Genomic DNA, 25,558 nt, shown 5'->3' with positions numbered 1-25,558 from the left:
GCTTAAATTAACCTGGATGCAATATTTGAGGGGAGTGAAACTACATGAACAGAAACCATCTCGAAAGTTTGTTGAAACTGATCTTAATTAAAATAAAAAAAAGGTTTGATCTGAAACCGATCAGTTCTCTTTCAGTTCCTTAACAGTGCTGTGCTTTATGCATACAGCTGTAGTGTAGTCCCCCAACTGTACTTTTTTTTTTATTCACTGAGAAATATTGCTGTATGAAGTTATCAAAAAGCATTTATAGAAAAATACAAATACCCTAAAGGAAGCTACAGTGAAACTCAATAATATTTTAATCTATTTATCAAAGCACTTGTATTTCTCCATTCAAAGCAGATGAAACAGTAATAAATATCGTGCAAAAAAAGCTGGTCAGTATCCAGAGCATTTTATTAGAGTAAAAAAAAAAAAAAAGAGTGGCTTTTGGCAACTCTTGTTTCTTTTAGAGTCCCATTGCTTGGGACACTAGAAACTAGACTCAACAAAGTAATAGAGTTTTGTAGCCCACAATCCTAAATTAGTCCCTGATACATGGAGAAAGGTCCCAGTCTTGCTCCATTTGAAGTCAATGGCAGAATTTCTGTCAATACTAAATAAGCAGTATCAGGCCATTTAAAAAAACGGATTTCTAGGATTCTGTGATTTAGTCTGCTCTATTTGAAGTAAGAAAAGAAACCGTGCATTTGCATTTATTTAAGGGATAACAAGTTGGCTCCCCCCATTAAATGATTATTTTAACTAACTTATTACTTGATGTTCTTTACTATAGCTTTTGGACAGTTTCCAAAAATCCCATTACAAAAAATAATAATAATGTAAAGAGGTAAAGAGATGCTGTCAGCCATTCATGGGTTTAAATGCTTCCTGCTAAATTTTTTTAATCTTAATTGAAACCATAACATTTACATTCCTGTTTCTTCCACATTAAAATGCAAGATGTGTGTATCAAGCTAGGAAAGAAACTAAAATTAAATGGAATGTAATTTAAAAAAAATACTGTAGTTAATGAACCTGTGGTTTATTAACTAAATCTAAAAATGTTGCCCTTAAAGAACTAAGCACAGAAATGAATCAAATTGGAATCATCCATTTATTTTAAACACTATTTTACAGTGACAGGCACTATCCCTTTATACAGGCTTTTAGTCTTTTTGTCTAAAATATTTCACCAAGTTTTGTGTTTAAATCTGCATTAATGACTGCAGTAAAATGGAATGATAAGTCAATTTCAATGTACCATAACTCTGACACAAGGCATCAGTGGTCAAAGCACTAGCTTTCTTTGTGGTTTCAGAAAAGAGGTGAGTTATTTTTTTAATCCTTTTTTGCACATATAGGACCAGTTTCATAGTAGTAATTTCCATATTTTTCACATTGTCTTAATGCACAGCAGAGGTTCTCTTTATAAAAATAAATTTCACTTGTTTACCTCCATAGTAAAATAACTCCTACCGTACTGGGGACCAGAAGCAAGAATTGTGACATTCATATTTTCAGCTTTGGAGAGAGCTTTATTTTAGTAGTTTTAAGAGCAGGGTTTTTTTGTTTTGTTTAAATATTTAAATTGTTTAAGTATTTTGCAATCTCTGAGTCCTGTCCTTGGAGCTATAGAAATCTGCAGACATTAAGATGTCAGTTTTTATGTCCTGAGCCTGTAAAGAGGTAGACATGCGTAACTTTACTCAGGAAGTTTTCCATTAAAATCATGAGTTAAGTTGCTCATGTGCATAGGTGTTGGCAGGATTGGGCCTTATCCTACAAACACTTGCTCCTATATGTAAATTTACTGATGTGAATAGTCCTGTTAAAGTCAATAGGACTAATAACGCAAGTAAAGTTAGGCACATTTGTTAACTGTTTGCTAGATCAGGGCCCAACGGTCAGATCCAGCACCCAGTAAAGTCAATGGAAAGACACCCATTGACTGGATCCTGTGGCTATAAATAGTTAACAATGGATTTTTGAAAGGAAAATTCATTCTTAGGAATGTAACTCATCTAAATTAAATAAGGTAACTATAAAGTAACTGTAATGCCCCCTCCAGCACCTGACCCTCAGTTATATCCTCTCAACATGGGTCCCACACTCGTTTTAGGGCTTTATCCAGGTAATTGAGGGTGCTCAGCACCTCCCAGAGGATTAAGCCTTTAATGAGCACATGCCTCTTCAGTACATTAAGACATTCTTAGCTAGTTTCCAGCACACACTAAGCTTTGATGACCTTTATTATGCAGGAAATGTATCACTTCATTTATTGGATGTAAATTTTTCTGTCACTTACTGTATGAGGGTCAAGAGCCTGTATCTTAACCTTTCTCTTTTAAATGACAGAATGATGTATGTACTTGCACATTTTACTTGAAACATATTGGTTCTATTAAATGAAAGCTATTTCCAGTAATAGTTTCTGCATAATGGATGACCTTTTATTTGGACTGAAATCTATTTTATTTATTTATTTCCTTAAGCTGTAGGGTTGGAAGATTTACCCCCTTTCTCTGTCTCTGAGCAGCTGTACGGAGTTAGAATAACATACATAGTTTTAAAACATATAACTTAGACTCTTACTCCAGGATGCCATTTATTGAGATCCCAGTGTGGTCATCTCCTGAGACGACAAAAGCCTGAGTAATGGATGGGCTGTACATCATATTCCAAAGATCAGCTCATTTGGATTCTGCAGGACCAAATGAGGGAGTGATGTCCAGAGCTGGCAGCCCTCTATATAGGATGTACTCAGACCTTCAAATCTGTGGGAGCATAAGGAAGAGTGCCCACCTGACCACAGCGATCCCATTGGCTCAGAGAGAGAGAGAGAGAGAGAGAGAGAGAAGCACTCTCGGATAGCCAGAACCCATATGACTTTACAAATCAGTTAAAACTCCATCAGTTGTCCCAGAAGTGAACGGTAGCAGATCCTACTCGATATACCCTTTCAGCTTGACTGTGAACCACTGATAACTACTCTCTGGGAATGGTTTTCCAACCAGTTATGCACCCACCTTACAGTAGCTCCATCGAGGTTGTATTTCCCTAGTTTGTTTATGAGAAGGTAATGCAAGACAGTATCAAAAGCTTTACTAAAGTCAAGATATACCACATCTAATGCTTCACCCCATTCACAAGGCTTGTTACCCTGTTAAAGAAAGCTATTAGGTTGGTTTGACACCATTTGTTCTTGACAAATCCATGCTGACTGTTAATTATCACCTTATTATCTTCTGGGTGTCTGCAAATTAATTGATTGCACTGAAGTTAAGCTGACTGGTCTGTAATTCCCCAGGTTTTATTCCGCTTTTTATAGATGGGCACTATGGGTATGTCTATACTATCCGCCGGATTGGCGGGCAGCGATCGATCCAGCAGAGGTCGATTTATCGCATCTAGTCTAGACACGATAAATCGACCCCTCTGCGCACTCTCCCATCGACTCCTGTACTCCACCAGCGCAAGAGGCGCAGACGGAATCGACGGGGGAGCGGCAGCAGTCGACTCACTGCAGTGAAGACACAGCGGTGAGTAGATCTAAGTACATCGACTTCAGCTTTGTTATTCACGTAGCTGAAATTGTATTACTTAAATATCGATGGCTCAGATATCTCCTCAGTCAGCTCCTTGAGTATTCTAGGATGCATTTCATCAGGCCCTGGTGACTTGAAAACATTTAACTTGTCTAAGTAATTTTTAACTTGTTCTTTCCCTAGTTTTGCATCTTATCCTTCCTCATTTTTACTGGCATTCATTAAATTAGATGTGCAATTGCTGCTAAAATTTTTGGTGAAAACTGAAACAAAAAAGTGATTTAGTACTTCTGCCATTTTCTGTTGTTGTTTTTTCTCCCTCACAGAGTAATGGGCCTATCCTTTCCTTGGTCTTCCTCTTTTTTTCTAATGTATTTGTAGACTGTTTTCTTGTTACCCTTTATGTCTCTAGCTAGTTTAATCTTGTTTTGTGCCTTGGCCTTTCTAATTTTGTCCCTACATACTTGTGTTGTTTATGTTCATCCTTTGTAATTTGACCTAGTTTCCACTTTTTGAGTTTCAGATCATTGAAGTTTTCCTCGTTAAGCCAGGGTGGTCTCTTCCCATACTTCCTATATTTCCTATGCAATGGGATAGTTTGCTCTTGTGCCCTTAATAATGTCTCTTTGAAAACTGCCAACTGTCTTCAGTTGTTTTTTGCCTTAGACTTGCTTCCCAAGGGATCTTACCTACCAACTACCTGAGTTTGCTAAAGTCCGACTTCTTGAAATCCATTTTCTTTATTGTGCTGTTTTCCCTCCTACTGTTCCTTAGAATCATGAACTCTGTCATTTCATTATCACTTTCACCCAAGCTGCCTTCCACTTTCAAATTCTCAACTAGTTCTTCCCTCTTTGTCAAAATCACATCTAGAACAGCATCTCCCCTACTGGCTTTCTCTGCTTCTGAAATAAAAAAATATCTCCAATACATTCCAAGAACTTGTTGGATAATCTGTGCCATGCTGTGTTATTTTCCCAACAGATGTCTGGGAGGTTGAAGTCCCCCATCGCCACCAAGTCCTGTTGGTTTGGATGATTTTGTTAGTTGTTTATACAAAGCCTCATCCAGGAAGCTTACCTTCCTGGTTAGATGGTCTGTAATAGACCCCTACAATGATATCACCCTTGTTTTTTACTCCTTTTATCCTTACACAGAGATTTTCAACAAGTCTGTCTCCTGTTTCCTAATGGCTCAGATACGGGCCCCTGGGAGGCAACATACCTCCTGGGATGCTATGTCAGGCCAACAGATAGGTGCCTCCCTCCCCCTCAGAAGAGAGTCATCCACTCTCACTGGACTCTCTCTGTTTCCAGACCATTCCAGACACTGTTTGGTCAACATTCTACTTTGATGATACACATTGATGTGTTTTTAAAAGTTGCCCAGCTCCTCAAACCCACCCAATTTTCATTTTTATGCTCACTTTAAAAATTACGTGAATTTGTATAGTTTGGTAAAGCTTTGTCAAAATGTCTAATCGTTTATTTATCCCATATGGTCCTCCAGCTGCTCAGTCACACCCTAGCCTCCATTTTTGGTATTCTTAACTGCAGATAAATAAAATAACCATTAGTCAAAATATGTCATTTCCCTTCTCTACATCCCATCCATTCCATCCTCATTCAGCTCTTCACCCATTTTCTTGGTTTTATATAGTGCCATTATTTTTGGCAAGTAACTACAATCCAAATTACCCAGATTTAGAAGACACTTCAAGGTATTACTCCTCAGACTGTTGAGAGCTATTATCATTGCAGTGCCTGGGGAAGAGGTTTGAGGAGGGTAGCTCTCATTCCTAAGTGTCTCTCTTAAGGGAAAAAACCAAGAATCCTACTCAGAATAACTGGATCGCTTATATTGCTGCCTTATAGAGGTAAGCATGCTCTTGGCAATATCCTTTGGTCATAATACTGGGTGGAGAGAAGATCCCTGGTGACTACTAGTTAAAGGAAAATTTCAATACATGGTCCAAGAGTTAGAAATTTGATTTTCCAAAGTCTCATCTTCAGTAACATACTCATACCACTTGTGCAACTATAATCCTGATGAATTAGTCAAAACAGCCCACATGTATTTTGCCTTCTAACTTTTTTATGACCTTTATATCAACGACACTTGCAAAAATATTTTATTCTGTACATATGTACAAAAAGGCGAACTGAAATGAGTCAGCTGGCTGTCATCAGTATTAGCACTGAATGCAATTAATGTTCCACTCCAACGTAATCTGGATTACAAACCCGAGACCTCTATTAAAATCCCTTATAAACTTCAAATGCTAGAGACTCAACAATCTTAAATCGCAATCACACTTATCCTTCATATCTTGGTGGTTGAAAATGAAGGATCAAACTGGGATTATGTGTCCCATCCATGAAAGTTCTTTGCTCAATGCATGGAGCACAGGCAATAGTGCAATATACGTTCTGAATAAAAGTACAAAGCCTTTCTCTCACTTTAAAATTGTCCTGGATAAGGTGGCTGACAGAAAAAAAAATCATGCAGACCAGATAGTGAACAAGGTAGCTAAATGGATGTCATCTCTCCCAAAAATTGTATTAAGCATTCAGCTCAATTAAAAGATAAAGGAAGGTAAAACTGCAGCAGAGGAATGGTGAATCAAGCACAATGTATTTATACCACACTCATCTTAGTATTGGCATGTTAGAGCCTTATTCAATTGTGTGCACAGTCCTATAATATATACTCTGTTATGTGTAAGACTCAGTATTTATTGTAGCTCCCAATTTTTTCTTATCTTGTTCCTGCATTCTTGAGTCTCCAGAAAGGCAGTTCCATGTAACAAAAGACAAGTGTGGGAAATGACTGTTGTGCTGCATGAAGGTGTAAATTCAATCATATTAGGACTCCCCAAACATTGACAAGATTTAATTCCTGTGAGATAGGCCCTTGTTTAAAGCACTCTAACCACCTCAACAATCTCGATAGCAATATTGGATTTACATGGAAGTTTGCTGTAGCCTCTCCCAGCACAGACTTTTAAATGAGGTGGATTGCGATGCTAGTCATTTGTCTTTATAAGCCTTCCTTTTGAGGGGAAGATTATTGAGACGGTTATGCTTAGGATTGGCAACTTTCTACTTGCACAAAACCGAACATCCTTGCCCCGTCCCTCCTCTGAGGCCCCGCCCCTGGTCACTCCACCCCCCCCCCCGTTGCTCACTCTCCCCACCCTCACTCACTCGCTCATTTTCACCGGGCTGGCATAGGGGATTGGGGTGCAGGAGGGGGTGAGGACTCTGGGCTGGGGGTGCAAGTTCTGGTGTGGGGCTAGAAATGAGGGGTACAGGGTGCAGGAGGGGGTTCCAGGCAGGGGATTGGGCTGTGAGGGCTCTGGCTGGGGGTGCGGGCTCTGGTGTGGGGCCGGGGATGAGGGATTTGGGGTGCAGGAGGGTGCTCCGGGCTGGGACTGAGGGGTTTGGAGGGCAGGGGGTTAGGACATGGGGTGTGTGTCAGGAGTGCAGGCTCTGGGTGGCACTTATCTTAAGCAGCTCCTGGAAGCAGCGACATGTCACCTCCCAGCTCCTACATGGAGGCACAGCCAGGTGGCTCTGCGCACTGCCCCGTCCACAGGTGCTGCCCGAAAACTGGACACCTGGCAACTCTAGTTATGCTGAGCCAAATCTAGCAATAGTTGCTGCCCTCAGATTACCTTGACCCAACAGAGTTCAGTAGTAGTTCATCTTTTCCAGTGACTGGCTGAGAGGGAGGTTTAGGCTGCACTTATTTACACCAGGGACTGGAGTACAGACTGCCGAGGATCAGGACAAGTGCAGAAGTCGCTTAAAGCAACATTTGCACACGCTTCTCCAATGTTGCACTTTGTGTTTCTGGGCCCCATCAGAGGATCTGAGTGATGTGTGATTGTAGTTTTTTGTGTATATGCCTAGAGGCCATGATAGGTTTATCTTTACAGATTGGAAAAATAGATAAATAAATCAAATGTAGAGGCAGTCAGCTATAGACTCCAGACCATGAGTGAAAGTGGCCAATGAGCATGGATGCCAATATAAGATTTTTGGTCAAGTGTCCACAACTTTTTTGTAACTTAAACACCAGACAATTAATTAAATGACACTTTTCTTGGCAGCAGAAAAAGGGGGAGATGAGGATTTCAGATTCCACAATTGAACACCAGCTTCCAAAGAAACTATACAGCTGAAGTCAGAACTTAGAGTAACTGCTGGCATTTTTCTTGCAGCAGTAGAATTGATCATCTAGAGAGTGAAACAGCACAGAGAAGAGCTTTTGAAATAGCTTTCATGGAGACAAACTGTCAGATCTTGAGAACAATCAACAGCATGATACATATTTAAATCACAAATATTATTGCTGTTAATCAAGACTCACCTCAATCCTGTCTCATTGGTAAATTACTGCTTCCACTGGGTTAATTTGGACACAATAGATGCTCGGGTACTTTCATAATTGGATTTTTCTGCATGACATGAGACATTTAAAAAAACAGTTAGATTTTTCTATCTTTGTTACCGATGTGTAGAAAGTTCAAACACTCCCAAGAAAATCTTTACTGATTTGTGGATCAATTCCTAGCGGAATAATGAAAATTAGCTACAGCAGAGCCCTCAAATAGTTCAATGAAGCAACTGTTTCTGTGCTGAAATGCTCTTATATCTTGTAAATGACCAAAGACACACATTTAAACAGTACAAGCTGTCTGTAGTACATATTGATTTTTCCTTTCTGTAAGGGTAATCCATTTCTATTTATAAATAAACTCAAACCTATAATTGTATGTTTGTTTTAATTAAGGGAGGCTGTTATACATGCTATAGTCATGCCACCTTGGGTTGTGAAACTATCAGATCTCATAAACTAGGCAGCACTGGGCCTGATCATTACTTTCGTGGGAGACAGGGGCGGCTCCAGGCACCAGCGCACCAAGCGCATGCTTGGGGCGGCAAGCCGCGGGGGGTGCTCTGCCGGCGCCGGGAGGGCGGCAGGCAGGCTGCCTTCGGCGGCTTGCCTGCCGAGGGTCCACTGGTCCCAGGACCAGCGGATCCTCCGTGCTTGGCGCAGCAAAATGTCTAGAGCCGCCCCTGGTGGGAGACTTGGCCAAATTCTAATTTGGGTGTTATTTTGCCTATCTCAAGTCTCCCTACAGTTTTACACTTCTTGGTTTCCTGCGCTAAACTACTGTTTCTGGTTGCTGTACAGTGTTGAGTAGAGTGATAAGATGTCCCAATTTTATTGGGACAGTCACAATTTTTGGGTCTTTTTCTTATATAGGCTCCTATTACCCCCCACCCACATCCCGATTTTTCACATTTGCTATCTGGTCACCCTAGTGTTGAGCCACTGGGATTTTTTCACCCTTGATGGTGGAGGGCAGAGTGATAGAGAGAGAGAGGGAGGAAGGGAGAGCATAATGTAGGAGTCATGGTTAAGGCTACATTTTAGTCACTGGTATTTTTAGTAAAAGTCATGGACAGGTCATGGGCAGTAAACAATTCACGGCCATGACTGTCCATGACTTGTAGTGTATATTGTATATGGAAGAATGCAGGTAAAACAGAGCAGGAGACATACAATTCTCCCCCAAGGAGTTCACTCACAAATTTAATTAACTCATTATTTTTTTAACGAGTATCGTCAGCCTGGAGGCATGTCCTCTGGAATGGTGGCCAAAGCATGAAGGGGCATAGAAATGTTTAGTATGTCTGGCATGTAAATACCTTGCAACACCAGCTACAAAAGTGCCATGCGAACGCTTGTTCTCACTTTTAGGTGACATTGTAAACAAGAAGCTGGCAGCATTATCTCTTTCAAATGTAAACAAACTTGTTTGTTTGAGTGATTGGCTGTACAAGAAGTAGGACTGAGTGCACTTATAGGCTCTAAAGTTTTACATTGTTTTATTTTTGAATGCAGTTATTTTTGTACATAATTCTATATTTGTAAGTTCAACTTGCATGATAAAGAGATTGCACTCCAGTACTTGTATTAGGTAAATTGAAAAATACTGTCTTTTGTTTTTTACAGTGCAAATATTTGTAATAAAAATAATAATATAAAGTGAGTACTGTACACTTTGTATTCTGTGTTGTAATTGAAATCAATATATTTGAAAATGTAAAAAAACTCCAAAAATATTTAAAAAATGGTATATTATTGGTTAACATCCCTAAAATATTATTTTATTAAGTAACTCACAGTATTGGGGTTATTGTTGTAGTCCACACACTTCCCTCTGTGATTACTTCGTTTTGGGCTCAGATTTTCAAAGGAAAATCCCAGCCTTTATATTCAGTGTATATTTTCCCTGGAGTTGTGTGGGAGATTCACTATTACTGGGTACATTTCAGACTGCATCTCATTGTTCCATTGTTATGGGTGTGGGTGTGTTGACTCACTTTTTTTCAGCTGACTATATGTCAGCATTTCTTTGCTGAATAGTGCTGATATACATTAGACTGGCAAACATGCAGGTTACAAAAGAGTTACTGTTCAGAAATACATTGTAATGACATTTTTAGGCCTGTATATTTATTTGAATTTTTGGGCCTTTGTTTTCAGTCATCTGCAGATGTCTATTCTGATGTTTACAAAGCTAGCAGTCTACTTGACTCCCTAGTAAAATTTGTGGGACCATTTTGTACAAGTTCCATGTTTCTGGTGTCTGAGCACTAATTCTGGTACAATACAGCTATTACAGATAAACAAATTACAGTCGAACCCATTTATCTCGACCTCGGTTAACTTGCCAATCCTATTAACTCGAGGTTTTACAAGTGGAACCGCCAAACTCCCTCTTTATCTTATGGGTTTCTCATCCCTTATGTCGATTTGCCCAACCCTAATATCTCGAGCCCGGCTCCCCGCGTCCCCAGCCGCCCACCCGCCCCCGCATACCCGGTCCCTGCCCGTCCCCGCCCGCCCGTCCCCGCATACCCGGTCCCTGCCCGGCCCCGCCAGCCCGGCCCCGCATACCCGGTCCCGGCCCGGCCCCGCCCGGCCCCGCATACCTGGTCCCCGCTTTGCCTGCCGCCTGCCCGCCCGGCTCCGCTTCGCCGGTCCCCGCTTTGCCGCCCGCCCCTCCGCCGGCTTCGCTTCGCCGCCCGCCCGCCCGTCCCCGCATACCCGGTCCCTGCCCGGCCCCGCCAGCCCGGCCCCGCATACCCGGTCCCTGCCCGGCCCCGCCCGGCCCCGCATACCTGGTCCCCGCTTTGCCTGCCGCCTGCCCGCCCGGCTCCGCTTCGCCGGTCCCCGCTTTGCCGCCCGCCCCTCCGCCCGGCTCCGCTTCGCCGCCCGCCCGCCCGGCCCCGCATATCCGGTCCCTGCCCGGCCCCGCCCGCCCGGGCCGCATACCTGGTCCCCGCTTCGCCTGCCGCCGGCCCGCCCGGCCTGCTTACCCGGTCCCCGCTTCGCCTGCCGCCCGGCCCCGCTTACCCGGTCCCGCTTCGCCTGCCGCCCGGCCTGCTTACCGGGTCCCGCTTCTTTGGCTGCCCGGCTCCGGGTCCCCGTCCACAGCCGCCCGGCCCGCTTCCCCGTCCGGCTTCGCCGGATCCAGCCACGTGCAGGCACCGCGGTAAGAGGGCAGGGAGGGGGTGTTGGAGAGAGGGCGGGGAGTTCAGGGGTGGGGGGGTGGATAGGGGTTTATCTCGATCATCGGTTATCTGGACTATTTTTGGCAAACCCCTAGGCCGGCGACATAACAGGGTTCAACTGTAATGCTCTTATTGTTGCTACAGTAATAAAATACTCAGCACCCTTTGCCACAACATCCTGACTTGATGTGAATAGCTGTGAGAGGCTGAACCCTTCCTGGCTAGTTTCCTTAACTCCCATGGGAGATTGGAATGTTCACTACTTTGCGAGAAGCATTCAGATTCTGAGAGGATGAGCCCCTAAATAAAGACACTTTTGGAACCTGAAAATGTGGTGTACAATATATGTTGTTCCTTATACAACACTGTAACTATACAGTATGCTTTCTTAATCTGATTTACCATAGTGCTATCTTTGTAATTCATTTTACCGGCTGAAACCTAACGGAGGACAAAACTTTTTAAAATTGTACAGCCAGTGTTAATTTACAGTGCGTAGTCTGCTCCAAGGTTATTGTGGTGGTTAACTTGACTTATATGCTGCATTAAGATCAATGGCGAAAACTGTCTTGCCAATGTAAGTTTTTATACAATACCTAGGTTCACCTCTGAAATGAATATGAGCAGTGATGTCACAACTTACAGTTTAATTCACTTTCCAATCAAAATATTTGTTGTTTTTATAAGGGAACTTATTGTACTAAACAATTCTGGTTTAACTGAGGCATCTGTCAGCGAATGCTTATTAACTAATCAAAAGTGAACTTGCTGTTACCTAATCGAAAATGTTAGTGGCTCTTTAAATCCTTTATATTTGGACAGAATCACTTTAGTCCTTTGAAACCAATTGGCTATTAGAACCTATTGAATACCATTGGCCATATAAGAAGGTGTGTTTGCTGCTCAACTCACGGGCAGAATGCTTCGTGGAAGATAGTGAAAACTAAAAATGATCTGTTACATTGAAATAATTGTGAAAGTTGTAAGGCCAATCCTGAACTCGTTACTCAGTCAAAACTCCCAATCGGCTCAGTGGAAGTTTTGGCAGAGTATAAGCACTTCAGGATTTGATCTCGAGTCTGAATGCTTATCTGCCATCGTTACGTTGCATTTTCCAAAGTGAGTTGTAAAAATGTTATTGCAACAACAGTTTCTCTGTATTTTTGGAGTGTTAACTCTGTGTTAACCTTCTTTCTTTTCGTTTCTTGTCAGGATCGTTTTTTCTCACCGAGAATTTGTCGTCGACTTCATGCTGCCCTGGCAGCTGTTTCCACTTCAATGTTGATTTTATCCAATCTAGTGTTTCTCGGAGGAAATCAAGTTGGGAAAATCTACTGGAACAGGATTTTTGTGCAAGGTAAGTTATTTTGACATGCTCTAGGTGATAAGGCTTTCAAATGTTGCTTTGAGATTGAGAGGTCAGATTGTCATCTCAATACCCCTGTGAAAAGCTGAAGTAATTCTCTTGACAGTGTAACGGAGATCAGAATCTGGCCCACTGAATCTAAATATCTATAAAGTGGATTGTTTAATAGTTGTTCTTCACTTAAGGTATCAGTCCTCCTCTACCATCAGAGGTTGAAGGAGATCGTTCCCCTGTCCGGGTGCCAGGCTTTCCTAGAAGTGGATTGACACTAATGAACAAATAGGCATGGCATGATCATTTGGCCAGGCTGGAAGTTCCCCCCCCCCCAACTTTAACATTAACACATCACATACATCAATACAAACACTATCCCACCAAATCCAATGCAGTGCATGCTCTCTATGAAGGGAACCCCATGAACAAAGTGAGATCAAGGCTCTGTGTCCGGCTAGTGCTACCATACAGTCAGAACTGAGCAGTGATAATCAAATGCCTTTGTGGTAGATCTGCCTGGATGGATGTCCTGCTGATATTTATAAAGGGGTGATTCTTCTTGTGAGGGAAGTACCCACAGGTTCCTACACTCATAAGCTCCTCAGTGAGCCCACTGCTGTCTCGTGCTTCTCTGGAACTTGTAGAAAATGGCTTCTCCCTGTGCTTTTTTCTCCTGCCCTTCTTTTACCTTAGCTTAGGGCCCAGCTTAGTTCAAAGAGCCCACTTAGGAATCATCTTAACAGAGTGAACTTGTTCAGGGGTCATATGATGTTCAGTGAATGTCTCTCTATAAAGGCAACCAAAAAAGAAATCAATCCACAAAACTTAAACACAATCAAATTGCATGAAGATAGGTAACAAAAATATTTTAGACTAAAATGTAGTGAAACATTATTTAGTTTTTATTATTTTGGCAGCACTCGTAAAGCCAACAATGCACTGCACTGCACTGCATCCCTTTTTCCTTGAAAACGAGTATTTTCAAGGAAAAGGTTGAAAGGGTTCATTTACTATCTGATCAACTCTTGGTTTGTTTATTTGTTGTTTTTCTTGGTCAGTGTAAGTACAACTACAGAGACAAGGTGGATGAGGTAATATCTTTTATCGGACCACCTTCTGTTGGTGAAAGAGACAAGCTTTCAAGCTACACAGAGCTCTTCTTCAGCTCGGAAGAACAGCCCTGTGTAGCTCAAAAGCTTATTACCTCAACCACTTTGTGTTTCTGATATCCTGGGACCCACACGGCTACAACAACACTGCAAACAACAATGTAAGCACAGCTAAGGAAATATGACAAAAACATTGGAAAAAGTAGAGTTGCTAGAAGAATTATTTATTGTTATCTGAATATTAATATACAGTATGGTTTCTGTTCCTATAAGTAATAGTTACTGAAAGCTCATCCATTTCTATAGTTTGCTGTAGAGGTTTTATAAAAGATCCTTTGGAACTAAAATATGCCCTTATTCGTGAGAAGGCTTTAGCAGTTTACACAAAATTGTATTTTCATCTTCTGAAGGCTTCTGTCATAACATAGAATTGATTGTAGGTTGGCTTTTGTTGTTTCTTTTTGTTTATTATTAGTAAAGATTTTATCTTCTATTACAGAGTGCCTAGGTTTGGAATAACAAATTAGTGTAATAATTCAAAACTTTGTTTTCCATGTTAATTTAATCACTTTATCTTTATTTTTAAGAAGCTAAAAACTTTGCTTCACAGAGCTCACATACTTCTGTTAGGAAATTTAGTGTCACGTGTTTCATGTCCGTATTCTGGTATCATGCACATGGCTATGAGTATTTGCTATTACAGAACACGTCTAAAAACTGTACTGCACTGACAAAGGTGGATAACAAACCAAAACCAGAAAGTGGTCTTAAATTTTGCTGACCTTTCATTCTTTATCTGTTCCCACATCTTCCTGCTACTGAACAAATGTCATGTGTTGAGTGTTGCGTTCTCCATTGCAAAACAAGATGAGCTATTCAAACTATCATTGTTTAATTTAAAATAATTAAAATTGTTGTACCTATGGGAGACCTAACCATCTACAAATATTTTTAGAGTGTAGACTCTAAGGGTGAAGAGAAATAATTTAGATCCCACATGAACCCATCCCTCGAAATGTTTAAATCAAGATTAAACAGAGCATTATGGTATATGCTGTCAGGGTATTCTTGTATCAGTCAAAAGATGGACTAGGTGACCTGAAGGTTCTTTTTAGTCTCTAATTTTTGTGATTAAATGTGTAAAGTTAGAGATTAAACACTGAATGTTTTGACTTGTTTGGAAAATTCCTTTTTTGTACATTTGTGTCCTGTACAATACCAGCAGTGTGACGTTTCCATGTGTGGTTTTCTCTTTTTCTTTGTGACACTGATGAACTCTGGATGGAATGTGTTGTTACTAGAACAGTAAGAGGAGTCCAGTTTAAAATGGGAGGTGATCCCAGTGGTCAAACAAACTTCATTTGGGATCTGTTTACAAGGGGACTCAAGCCACCTGTCTTCCATTGTTTCCAAAGCTGTGCCCCTGCATGCAGCAAAGTTCTAGTACAAACTCAGCAGTTTTTTTTTCTTGTTTGTTTTGTTGTTGCTTAAGTGATCAAATTTACAGTAGTCAAAGAGTTAGACTTCAAAATCAAAATTGTTTGGTAGGCTTTGCTTCAGATAGTAATGAATATTGTACAGCTATCCAGGGAACTATCCAATTTAGGAGAGTCCTAGGGGAGTGGGGATGAGAGAGGGGAAGTACACTTGAGTACACTGATGTGCTACTAAGACAGGCTGGATGAATCTCTAAACAGTTTGAATCAACAACTGTTAGCTTTGGGTTGGAAAGAGAAAAAATGTTAAATTAATTTGGGATGAAAAATGACACCAAAAGTCATCTGCACACTCTGTCCCTCTTTAACATCTGCAAGAAATTCACCCCAGTTTGGAAAGCCCAAACAAGTCTTTGCACCATGTATACTGTGAGGTGGGGCTGCACAGGAGAGGCTATGGAATATCTTCCTAGGCTAGGGCATCGCCACATTCCGTGCAGTCCGTGGAGCAGGACTTTATAATAGGCCAGTGTGGATTTAGGGTGGGCTGGGGAGGCCATAAGTTCCATGGGTGTAGTGGGTTACACCCTTGTATAATGGTTGGGAGGGGGAGGGGGTAAAGAACTCTATTTTGGCCCATGGTCTGAAATAGCAGCCTTAGAGAAGCTATGTTCTAGCCCTTCAACCTGTGCAGGAGTAGGAATGGTGAATTACCTACAACCCCCTCAGAATACCAAGTAGTCAGGCTTTGTGTATGTGCCTATGTGGGCAGCAGGTAGAAGGAGGCGGAGACATGAATCTCACTCCTGTTGTCTTCACGAGGTGATTGTTTGCAAAGTTATTCAAAATGTAAATGGTGAACCTGAATGACTTAATAATACTATATATTTCAATGCAGACATTAAAGCTACAACTACAGGCATTACTGAATTGTCAGGTCTGACAGGTAAAATAAATCTTGGAATGGCAATATGTACAAAACACCCACTGTGTGACAATCTGTGCTAACAACCTGTAATTTTGGCTTTTATGCAGAACATCTAATCATGGTGATCAGAATGCTACTTCAAAGAAATTGGAGTTCTGTTCTTAAATTACTTTCTAAAATAGATGAGTTAGTTTGTATGAAAGCTGCTGGACTGAAATATTCTATCCACAGCACAGGTACAGCATGAGCAGTTGCAATTCAGGCTTCCTTAGCACTGCCCAGCCAATGGCACTTCAACCTTAAACTTGATGGAACAATGGGGCTGTGAAGGCAGTTCATGAGCTGAGCCTATTCAATGCTGGTCTCTGTGCTGATATGCTGAGGCTGCCAAAATGGGTAATTTAGTGTCTGTTGTGTTCTTGGGTATGTGTTGTGGATGCTTGTTCTCTAGAAACTGAATTGAGGCTACTACCTTAAGCTTTTAATTTTCATAGAAGTTGCATGGAAAAAAACCCATCTTTACACCTGGTTTGTGTGGGGAAAGCATTCCAAGCAAGACCTACAACATCCTTTTACAAAGTGAAAATGTATCAGTGAAACTAGTAATTGTGTATGTGTGCAGTCTAATATTTTTAATTGAATCTCTGAGATTTAAGGACTACTAGGCAGTAAAGCTTCAGTCCTGCAAAGAGAACCATGCATGTGGATGATTAGTGAAGTCCCCACAGCTCCATGTAGGCAGAGGGCTCTGCCAATACATTTATTTCCAGCATCAGGACCTAAAGTAGTAGAGTTTCATTAAGAGTACACTAGAAATACTTTTTAATGGACCCAGTCCTGAAGGCCTCATTAGAGACAATGATAGTTTGCCCAATGGGAGTTTGCTAGAGTAAACTCTAAAAATGGATTGAACCCAGGTCGCAGTGATTGCTGCTCCACAAAAGCACTCTCAGCAACGCCCTGTATGGACAGCTGCCCTTATTAGTGAAAAGCAAAGCTTATTTAAAAACTGCACAGGTAACAGTACTGCTCCTACCTTCTGCCCTGTGCAGATAGAAGGCAAATTCAGTTCTCGTCCAAATTTCTGTGATCATCAATAAGGCTACGTTTTAGTCACAGGTATTTTTAGTAAAAGTCATGGACAGGTCACGGGCTGGGAACAATTATTCCCGGCCCGTGACCTGTCCATGGCTTGTACTGTATAACCCTAACTAAAACATGGGGGCGGCCCAGGAGCATCACATGTGCTCTGAGGCCAGGGGTGCCATGGGTGCTCTGGGGAGGGGGGGCAGCCCAGGACTCCTGCTGGGGGAGGGTGAGCGGGTGGTGGCACGTGGCCCGGGACCCTTGCTGCTGCTGGGGGGCGGGGGTTGGCGGTGCTGGCAGGCTCCAGGTGCATGGCTCCATGAAAGCGGCAACATGTCCCAGGTCTCCTAGACAGAGGCACAACCAGGCGGCTCTGCACGCTGCTCCCGCCCCATGCACCGGCTCCGCAGCTCCCATTGGCCAGGAACCATGGCCAATGAGAGCTGCAGGGGTGGTGCCTGTGGGCGGAGGTAGCATGCAGAGCTGCCTGGCCATACCTCTGCCTAGGAGACGAGGGACATGTCGCTGCTTTTGAGGAGTCCCCCCGAGATAAGTGTTGCCCAGAGCCCTCACCCTCTCCCAGGCCCCAGCCCCCTGCCCGAGCCCTGAGCCGCCTCCCACACCCAAACTCCTGCTGCTGCTGGGGTGGGAGGGCACGGTGGCCCAAGACTGCCCCAGCAGCAGTTGGTGCTTCTGGTCCAGGGGCTGCCCGAGCTGCTCAGGCAGCCCCTGGGTCAGCTGCACCGGCTGCTGCAGAAGTCCCAGTGGTCCCGGAAAGTCACAGAATCTGTGACTTCTGTGACCTCCGTGAAAGACTCACAGCCTTAATCATCAATTCCTTCTTTCACAGCAAAATCAGTAAAGCAAGTGTCCATATGTGTCTGGTCTTAAGTCAAATACAATACTAGTCTTTCAACTAGTCTTTTGAATGGCAGTAATCAGGTTTAGAAGTGAACAACTATACAATAGCAGTTATTATAAATCAATTATGAGGAAAGTAAAGGGTTTTTATTTATTTATTTATTTATTTATTTATTGCCAGAAATATTGGCACTAGGTACAGAAGCCTGTTTTACTAACTGGTACAATTGTGAATTTTCCTGTTGTTATATAAGCATAGTACTGTTTCCTGGGGTTCTTAGCCATTGGACAAGGAATTTTCAGCAAAGCATATTTTTCTATTTTGCATTTTACTTCAAACGAATTACGGGATACATTATTGCATGATAATCAACAGTTTTCATTAGCATTTTATAAATAATTGTTTGCAGTTGTAAATCTGTTGTGAAATTTACCTGAGAAACAATAAAAAGAAGGCATTGCTTAACTGGGTTGTTGGTACAATAATTTTAAATGTTTCATGAGACAGTGTTTGCTGGGATCCTGAAATATTTGCTCGGTTTCACATTTGCTAGTTTTCTTTAGCATTAAGTAGGATAGAACATGTGGTGACACATAAGAATATTTAATTAGTCACATTTCTGATACAAGTTAAAACTGTTGTACTGTACAAAACCAAATCTGATTTCTCAATGGCTGATGTTTGTTTATTGGTTGGGAATGGAGAAGCCTTCATCTAAATAGAAACAGACTAAACAAGTCGTCTTTTTGCTAGTTTTTAAACAAGACCGTGTATAAACCCTTTCAGAATTCAGCTGTTCACTGAAGTTACAGGGCAAAAATCTTGCTGCCCCTGTATGGGTGCATTGGGAAACAGGGTATAGGGAGATTCTTCCAGAGCCTCTTACCAGCACAAGAGTCAGGCAAAATATAGACTGGATATGCCCAGTCAGGTTGCAAATGAGTCCAAGTCCTCACCCCACCCTCACCTCTGTGCCTGCTGGTGATCTGGCAGCTTGCACCCTGGGCAGTGCACAGTGCACTTTTCTGCACCAAGTGTGCTCCATGCCCTCGCAGTGCACCCTCATTCAGACTGAATGCCTTCAAGCTCCTCTACACTTTTGCAGCACCCTCATCCCCCTGCGTTTCTCGCAGGAGCAAGGTTCCAAGCTGGTGGGCAGTGAGTTGTTTCCATTCTACAGCCATGCAAGCAGTCATTAGACAAGATGACAGCTGCTACATCATTTGATGTAATAAAACACACATTAGTATGGAAGGTTGTCACAGGACAGATACTTCTTGCTTTGAAAAACTTCGGAGTCTCTGCCTCAATGTTTATTTTCAGTAAATGCTGGCTGATTTGGTATTTGTCTAGCAGCAGGAGACCATCATCCTGTGACAACATGAAATTCAAACGATATTATTTCTTAATTACATTAAATCATAGCACTGAAAATTATTCTCGCAGCCTATATTTATTTCATTTTATGGAAATTGTGTGATGAATTAATCTCATTTTGAGGGGACTCGCTGAACACCATGATCATTCAGGGCTCGATCCTCCATGCGGGAGTTTTGCCATTTGCTTTAGTGGCAGCACAATATGGTCTTTCCTTCTGCAGAAAATCACTTGATTATTAGTGGTTGATCCTCCCTTCTTTGTGCATCAAAAATAATAATTTACAATAGCATGAGTTACTACTTATTCTTCATATAGCATCACTGATCTGCATGGGACTTTAGAGGCAAATATGGAGGGCAGGTCCCTGCCACAAGGAGATTACAAACTATGGGCTGAATCCTGTAAGGTTCTCAGTATCCACTGAGATGTGTTGAGGATCATAAACTCTCATTCACTTCAGTAAGGCTTGAGGATGCTCAGTACTTTCTAGGATCAGGCCCTATATAACACCTATATCAACATGTGGATAGGGTTTGGTGGCAGGGAAGGCATGAATGTGTAAAGCTTTGGAAGTACTGTACAGTCCCGGTTATCCAAATGGCTGGGGGGACATCTGAAACTTTCCAATAACTAAGCATTCAGATAAACGTAAGTCCTATTTTGAGCTGCCGCTTCACTGCACGTAGCTCTGTTAGTTAATCACCCGCTAATAATTTCTCAATTAGCCTCTTAATACCCGTTAGCGCAAATCAGTAACTTTGTACTTTTAATGCTTAATGTGTTGTACTTTTATTAAAGAATAAAAAATTACTATATTGAGTTTCTTAAAACACCAAAATTGTATTAAAAGGATGTGTTTAAATACAATTTTGGTATTCATACTAAATTCAAAGGGGTTTTTTTACCCTTTAATGTACAGAGCATTAAGCATTAAAAGTACAAAGCAGTTGATTAGTACTAATAGGCACTAAGAAGCTCATTGAGGAGTTATTAACAGGTGATTAACAGGGCTACATGGAGGACACACCATGGATTTGGATAACTTGCATTTTGAGTAGAGGGAGTTTGGCTGTACAGGAGTGTTTTGTAATGAGCTACCCAATACAGGGGGAAGAAAATGGGTGTGTATAGTCCCAGAAGAGAGAGACCAGAGAGCCTAGCAGGTGGGATGTCCCAGTATCTGCATGGTCCTTTGCAATTTACCCAGTGGATAAAGAAGAGCCCCTGAATTTTCCTGGCATGCCCCATACCGATATGCACTGGCCATATTCCTTCCTGTTGAGGGGAAGAGGGGACTAGTTCCATGGTTGATCATTCATAGAGTTTAGGATGCATGTTTACCCAAGGGACTCGGTTTTTTTAGTTAACTCCTGTGGGACAGTGAGTCTCAGTACGTAGTCAAAGTACAGCTGTATGAAATGTAGTGGCTTCTATTGGTAGGGATTTGTGCAAACCATTTCTTCAGGATTGATTTGGATGGTTTACCACCTTCATGCTTGCTTTGATTTGGGATTGAAATAAACCCCAAAAACTCAGAGAGAACTCAGTCAAAACAGTTGAATGTCATTTAGTTTCATGTCATTAGCCCTTGCTCAGTGGCTTGTGCTGCAGTTTTGTATCCTTTCTCTTTAAACTAATCTTTCCTGATCAAGTCTCAGTCGTGCAGTCCACTTTGTTTTACATTCCACTCCATGGTTTCTCCTCCGAAATTCTGGTTCTTCTCCAGACTATCCTGTTCAGTATTATAGGATGAGAATTTACACTTGCTACGGTGTTACTCAAAAACTTAAAGCCAGCTTTTTCAAACTACTGCTATGAATGCTATATTGATGGATTACATAAATTAAAAAAAATATTGCATAGCTGCATGTGTCACCACAGGCAGATTTCACATTCTTTCAAATGATTTATACCTCTTCACATACAAAGGATATTTGTTCTTACAACTGCTTATTTTACAATCTTATTTGGTGGGCCCATTTCATTGGTACGTGAGCTGGCAAAGATCCAAGAAAACTGAATGTGGCTATTTCTCCTGGCAGTTTGCAATGAGTTAGAGAGCTGGCAATTTTTCTGTGCAGGCGAGAATTTTTTAAAAACAAATATTTGCACACTATTTTAAGAGTTAAAAGAAGAAAGTATGTTCACCGGATTAACTTGGACACTCAGCCTTCTGTTGAATTGAATTATTTTGGACAGGCATTCTATTTAAAACAGATATGGAGCATTGCAATTTTAAAGTTAGAAGTGGTTTGTGAACTTAAGTCTACACATTTGTTTAAAATCATAAGTCTCGATCCTGCAATCTAATTGATGCAGATAGGTCCCGTACACCATTGGCACAACACATGAATAGAGATCTACCTGCACTGATCTGATTGCAGGATTGGGGCCACAGATAGTAAGCTCTTATTTTGTACATCGTGTTAAATGTTTCTGTATGTCCAAACTACTACAACCAGAAATAACAAAAGTGCAATATAATGTCCATACAAGTGTGTGTGTGTGTGTGTGTATTTAGAGTTAATTTTGTATGTGCTTTGTATGTGTTTCACATTTTTTAGACAGAAAACGGAGGGTGGTTCCTACAGCCTGTGTCCCCCAGTCTATTGGAAGCATCTTGCTTCAAAGCACTGAGAGTCAATAGCGACGCACATAGCTATCAGCTTTATAGACAGAAGCCTGGTCTACACTAGGCATTTAAACCGGTTTTAGGAGCGTAAAACCGATTTAACGCCACACCCGTCCACACTAGGAGGCACCTTATATCGATTTTAATGGCTCTTTAAATCGGTTTCTGTACTCCTCCCCGACGAGAGGAGTAGCGCTAATATCGGGATTAACATATCGGAATAGGGTTAGTGTGGCCGCAAATCGACGGTATTGGCCTCCGGGCGGTATCCCACAGTGCACCACTGACCGCTCTGGACAGCATTCTGAACTCGGATGCACTGGCCAGGTAGACAGGAAAAGCCCCGCGAACTTTTGAAATTCATTTCCTGCTTCCCCAGCGTGGAGAGCTCATCAGCACAGGTGACCACGCACAGCTCATCTGCACAGGTAACAATGCAGTCTCCTGAGAATCGAAAAAGAGCCCCAGCATGGACTGCACGGGAGGTACTGGATCTGATCGCTATATGGGGAGAGGATTCAGTGCTAACAGAACTGCGTTCCAAAAGACGAAATGAAAAAGTATTTGAAAGAATTTCTAAGGCTATGACGGATAAAGGCCACAGCAGGGACTCAGTGCAGTGCAGAGTGAAAGTTAAGGAGCTCAGACAAGCCTACCAGAAAACCAAAGAAGCAAACGGAAGGTCCGGGGCAGGTCGAAAAATATGCCGCTTCTATGCTGAGCTGCATGCAATTTTAGGGGGCTGCGCCACAATTACCCCACCCCTGACCGTGGATTCCGAGGTGGGGGTTGTAATCTCTGCCATGTCTGAGGATTATGTGGACGGGGAAGATGAAGATGAAGAAGAGGAGGAAGACCTAGCAGAGAGCACACAGCACTCCGTGAGCCCCAGGAGCTTTTTCTCACCCTGACGGAATTACCCTCCTCCCAGCCCTCCCAAGCAACTATCCCAGACAATGACGCCATGGAAGGGACCTCTGGTGAGTGTACCTTTGCAAATATCAAGCATTGTTTTTTAAGCAAGCGTTTTTTAATGATTGATTTGCCCTGAGGACTTGGGATGCATTCGCAGACAGTATAGTTACTTAGAAAAGTTTGTTAACATGTTCGGGGATTGAGAGGAAATCCTCCAGGGACATCTCGATGAAGCGCTCCTGTAGGTACTCCAGAAGCCTTTGCAGAAGGTTTCTGGGCAAGGCAGCCTTGTTCCGCCCACCATGGTAGGACACTTTACCACGCCATGCATGTAGCAAGTAATCAGGTATCATTGCATGGCAAAGCATAGCAGCGTATGGTCCCGGTGATTGCTGGCATTCAAGAAGCATCCGTTCTTTATCTCGCTGTGTGATCCTCAGCAAAGTGATATCGTTCAGGATAACCTGGTTAAAAATCAGGAATTTAAGTAAGGGGGATGGCCATTTTCCTACTGGGTTCGTGGACTGCAGCAGCTTAAAAAAAAAACCTTTCCTGCACGTAGCCAAGCGGGGGGAGGGGAGGAGTGAAATGCCGATGATCTTTTTTGTGTTTGGTCACCGGTGATCTTCCCCAAGCTACCAGCCACGCAGTGGGTGGGGGGGTGGGAAGGGTGTTGATTAGCAGGGAGCTAGCGTGGTATTAGCCATGCATTGGGGGGAGGGGTAAAGCACTGCAGAAGCCGAAAGACAGTGGCTTACCATGGCCGCATGCAAGCTGAATTCTGATGCCTGGACCTGTGTCTGTGAGATCTGTAACTCCAGAGCTGCAGGCACTCACTATTAAGATGAAAAATGCGACCTTGTAGGGAAATCACATGTGCTATGTAAGGTGAATAGTGCTGTTCACTGTGAAAGAGTATAACCATTGTTCTGTAAAATGTATCTTTTTAAATATTTCTCTCCCTCATGCAGCTGCAAATTTTTCAAGCGTGCCTCCTCCATCCCAAAGGCTAGCACAGATAAGGCGGAGGAAAAAGAAGACGAGAGATGAAATGTTCTCGGATATTATGGAAGTTACACGCAATGAAAGAGCTCATCTGAATGAGTGGAAGGACGTGGTATCAAATTACAGGAAAGATGCCAGTGAACGTGAGGACAGGAGAGACACCCAAGATGAGAGGTGGCGGCAGGAAGACCGCAGGAAAATCAGAGGTGGTGGCAGGAAGATCAGCGGTGGCAGGATGCAACTCTGGGGTGCTGCGTGATCAAACTGACATGCTCCGGCGTCTGGTGGAGCTTCAGGAACGGCAGCAGGATCACAGAGTGCCGCTGCAGCCCCTGTATAACCACCCTCTACCCTCACCATGTTCCATATCCTCCTCACCCAGACGTGTAAGAACGCATGGGGGGAGGCTCCGTGCACCCGCCAACTCCACCCCCGTGGACAGCCCAACCAGAAGGCTGTCGTTACTGTGAAATTTTTTTAATGGCCTTCTCCATCCTTCCTATCCTCCTCCCAAACCACACCCTTACTTCTCTCCCTGTTTTTATAATGAATTAATAAAGAATTCATGATTTTTAAACGAGAGTGACTTTATTTGAATAAGTAAGCTGTACTCGAAGGGGGAGGGTGAGTTGATTACAGGGAATGAGTCAATCAAGGGGGTTGGGTGTTCATCAACAAACACAGCAGTCACACTGTACCCTGGCCATTGATGAAGCTTGTTTTCAAAGCTTCTCTGATGCGCACCGCTTCCTGGTGTGCTCTTCTAATCTCCCTGGTGTCTGGCTGTGCGTAATCAGCAGCCAGATGATTTGCCTCAGCCTCCCACCCCGCCATAAAGGTCTCCCCCTTACTCTCACAGAGATTGTGGAGAATGCAGCAAGCAGCAATAACATAGGGGACATTGGTTTGGCTGAGGTCTGAGCGAGTCAGTAATGTCCGCCAGCGCTCCTTTAAACGGCCAAATGCACATTCCACCACCATTCTGCACTTGCTCAGCCTGTAATTGAACAGATCCTGACCACTGTCCAGGCTGCCTGTGTATGGCTTCATGAGCCATGGCATCAAGGGGTAGGCTGGGTCCCCCAGGATAACGACAGGCATTTCAACATCCCCAACTGTTAATTTCTGGTCTGGGAAGTAATTCCCTTGCTGCAGCCGTTTAAACAGAGTAGTGCTTCTGAAAACGCGAGCGTCATGAACCCTCCCTGGCCATCCCACGTGGATGTTTGTGAAACGTCCCTTGTGATCCACCAGTGCTTGCAGCACCATTGAAAAGTACCCCTTCCGGTTTACGTACTGGGTGTCCTGGCGCTCCAGTGCCAAGATAGGGATATGGGTTCCATCTATCGCCCCCCCACAGTTAGGGAATCCCAGTGCAGCAAAGCCATCCACTATGGCCTGCACGTTTCCCAGAGTCACAACCTTTCGTAGCAGCAGCTTAGTGATTGCTTTGGCTACTTGCATCACAGCAGCCCCCACAGTAGATTTTCCAACTCCAAATTGATTCCCGACTGACCGGTAGCTGTCTGGCATTGCAAGCTTCCACAGGGCTATCGCCACTCGCTTCTCTACTGTGAGGGCTGCTCTCATCTTGGTATTATGGCGTTTCAGGACAGGGGCAAGCAAGTCACAAAGTTCCATGAAAGTGCCCTTACGCATGCGAAAGTTTCGCAGCCACTGGGAATCGTCCCACACCTGCAACACAATGCGGTCCCAACAGTCAGTG

General features: G+C 42.9%; 1 protein-coding gene across 5 annotated transcripts in view; it reads left to right on the top strand.

Annotated features, from left to right (window-relative positions):
- HHAT (hedgehog acyltransferase) overlaps positions 1–25,558 on the top strand; it is a 368,911-nt gene that overhangs the window by 232,671 nt on the left and 110,682 nt on the right. For all 5 annotated transcript variants that reach the window (XM_045008651.1, XM_045008652.1, XM_045008655.1 and 2 more), the window contains one exon: positions 12,332–12,476. In XM_045008651.1, coding sequence (XP_044864586.1) covers positions 12,332–12,476 — 145 coding nt within the window. The remainder of the gene's footprint in view (positions 1–12,331; positions 12,477–25,558) is intronic.

Source organism: Mauremys mutica, chromosome 3, assembly GCF_020497125.1.
Source record: "Mauremys mutica isolate MM-2020 ecotype Southern chromosome 3, ASM2049712v1, whole genome shotgun sequence".
NCBI classification, from domain to species: domain Eukaryota; kingdom Metazoa; phylum Chordata; order Testudines; family Geoemydidae; genus Mauremys; species Mauremys mutica.
Note: the sequence above shows the minus strand (reverse complement) of the source record. Positions and strands in the feature narration are given on the sequence as shown.